Source organism: Arachis ipaensis, chromosome B01, assembly GCF_000816755.2.
Source record: "Arachis ipaensis cultivar K30076 chromosome B01, Araip1.1, whole genome shotgun sequence".
NCBI lineage: Eukaryota > Viridiplantae > Streptophyta > Magnoliopsida > Fabales > Fabaceae > Arachis > Arachis ipaensis.
In genome coordinates this window covers 129,084,238-129,087,386 of record NC_029785.2, presented here as the reverse complement: position 1 = coordinate 129,087,386, position 3,149 = coordinate 129,084,238, and the positions used below count along the sequence as shown (strand labels likewise).

The 3,149-nt window shown below is 36.7% G+C and overlaps 1 protein-coding gene across 1 annotated transcript; it reads right to left on the bottom strand.

Annotated features, from left to right (window-relative positions):
• On the bottom strand, positions 580 to 1,032 carry LOC107613911 (extensin-like). The gene has a single exon (XM_016316109.1). The coding sequence runs from the start codon at positions 1,030 to 1,032 to the stop codon at positions 580 to 582; it is 453 nt and encodes a 150-aa protein (XP_016171595.1).

Here is a 3,149-nt window from a genome sequence, read left to right as displayed (position 1 = left end):
TAACAGAATCAAACATGTATCTAGCCATCAAATAGGCAAAAGAATATTCTGTTTTCATGATTAGGGCATATAAAACAAGTGTGTCTGTGTAAGAAACCCTTTGATATGAACCACTTTGAGGAAGTAAGATGTGGTTGATAATTTGGTGCAACTGAGTACGTTCATATCCTAGGGCTTTGTGAGTGCGTGTGATACCATCAATTAAGGAAACGTGTTCACAAATGTGAGCCAAAGCATCATGGTAAGAGATACCAACTCCTTCATCCCACTTTACAGACGTATAAGCACACGGCCCAACATCAGTGTACTTCAAAGAGTCACTAATTATTTCATTATTTAAAACAATGTCTCTGCCCTTAACATAAGAATGCACACTTCCTTCATGGTAAGTCATATTCGCATAAAACTCTTTGACCAACAGAGGATACACCGATTTTTTTATTTTGAAAAGGTGATTCCAGTCTAAAAATTCCAGATTTTCAACAAAAGAAAAACCTTTCTTTTTCAAAGTAGGTAAATCAGCAAGAAAAGAGGGACACAGAGTACGATACTTTATAACTCCTTCATAAAAATCATGGTTCATGTCAGATTTGAAGCGATGGGGTTATAGTTGGAGTGAGATGTCATGAAGTGAGATTTGTGAGCAAAAGGATCAATGTCTAGTTCTCTAACTGATTTGAGAGGGAGACGAGGGTTACCTCTTTGTGAGTGCAATGGAACAGACATTGGCTTAGGTTGTGTTGTCTCAGGAACAGGTTCTTCAGCAGCAGGACGCTTGCCCTTGGATGAGCTAGGTTTTGTGGAACTTGGTTTGGAAGGCGTTGCCTTTGGCGGTGGCGTCGGCTTGGCAGAGGCAGGATATATTGGTGTGGTCTTGGTCCATGCCATGGGATCAGTACGAGGAGGAGAGGTAGGAGGAGAAGGTGAGGGAGTGAAGGTCTGATCTCTTGAACGAGTAGAAGGCTTTGGTTTTGAAGGAAGTTTGAGAATCTTTTCATGAGGAGGCCTTTGTGGAATGGTTTTCTTCCTCATGTGGGTGGTTTCTGAGTTTTAAGGGAAGAGAAATAATAAAAGGAGTGGAGGAAACTGAAAGGTTTGAGGAGGAGTTATGGAGGGAAGAGAGGGAGTGTTGGTAATCGTACTCAAAAGAGAATTTCTTAAACCATGCAACTGCATCACCTTTTGATATGACTTGAAAAGACATGACCTTATAAAAGAAAGATTTTATTTGATTTTAAAATAAAATAGAAAATTAATTTTAAATTTTGAAAACCCTTTTTAAAAAAATTAAATCAACCAGAAAACCTTTTTGAACAAAAAATCAGAACCACACAAGCTAATAAAAATTCAAATATTAACCATAAAATGTAACATTCATATTGGGCTCAGAGATGGATAGATTTAAGGAAACAGATTTGACCACTCTAGATATGATTTTTGAGGTTGGCCCAGATCAACTTTCACTTGTAACAATCCCAGAATACGCTGATTGAAGGAAAAGTTCTTCACATGCCCAAAATTGTCTCATACCTGTTTATGAGACAAAAACTCCAACAATCACATCAGTAATTTTTAAACGATGAATCATAGCTCAGAATTCCTAGGCTAGTCCTAAGTAAGCAGAATCTGTCCTCAACAAGTGGTTTTGTGAAAATATCTGCTAATTGCTCCTCCGATTTAACAAATTGAATGCTAATATCCCCTTTTTGGACATGTTCTCTTATTGAATGAAATTTCACTTCAATATGTTTAGTCCTAGAGTGCAAAACTAGATTTTTAGAAATATTAATGGCACTCATATTATCACACAACAGGGGAATATTTTCAGCATTTAACTTGTAATTAGCAAGTTGTGTTTTTAACCATATAAGCTGAGAACAACATGAAGAAGCAGCTATATATTCAGCCTCTGCAGTGGATAAAGCCATTGTTGGCTGCTTCTTACTTGACCAAACATTCAAGGATTTTCTAAGGAAGCAACATAAGCCTGAAGCGCTCTTTCTATCAACTCTATCACCAGCAAAATCTGTATCACATTAACCAACTGCAGAAAAATCATCAATCTTAGGATACCAAAGACCAAAATTGGATGTGCCATGAACATATCTAATGATCCTCTTAACTGCAGAAAGATGTGAGTCTTTTGGTTTGGATTAGAACCTTGAACACAATCCAACACTTTGCACAATATCGGGTCTAGAGGAAGTTAAGTACATAAGAGAACCAATCATTCCTCTATAGCTAGTCTCATCAACATCTTTCTCAGTTTCTCCCTTATCTAATTTTGAATTAGGGTGCATGGGAGTTCCCATGGGTTTGGCATTTTCCATACCAAATTTCTTAACTAATTCCTTGGCATACTTTTCTTCATGAATGAAAATACCATTTTTAGTTTGTTTAATTTGTAGCCCAAGAAAAAAATTAAGTTCACCCATCATACTCATGTCAAATTTACTTGTCATGAGTTTTCCAAATTTAGAACAAAAGGATTCAGTTGCTGATCCAAAAATAATGTCATCAACATATATTTGGACTAGAATAAAGGAATTATTATAGTTCTTGATAAATAGAGTTATGTCTATGGTACCTCTTTGAAAGCCATTTTTCAAAAGAAAAGAGCCAAGTCTCTTATACCAAGCTCTAGGAGATTGTCTTAAACCATAGAAAGCTTTAGATAATTTGAAAACATGGTTAGAATGCTATTTATTTTCAAAACCAGGTGGCTGCTCCACATATACTTCTCTATCTATCACACCATTTAAAATGCACATTTCACATCCATTTGATATAATTTAAAACCACAAAATGTAGCATAAGCTAAGAAAAGTCTTATGGCTTCCATTCGGGCAACAGGGGCAAATGATTCATCAAAGTCTATTCCTTCTTCTTGGTCATATCCTTGTGCCACTAGCCTTGCCCTGTTTCTTGTAATGCTACCATCCTCTCCTAGCTTGTTCCGAAAAATCCACTTGTTTTCGGTCACTTTCTTTCCATTTGACCTAGGAACCAATGTCCAAACTTGGTTCTTCTCAAACTCTTGGAGTTCATCTTTCATTGCCTAACCAAGAAGGGTCACCAAGGGCTTACTTAACATTTTGAGGCTCCATTTGAGAGAGAAAGACAATGTTTGTTCCTTCATTTGCCTTTCT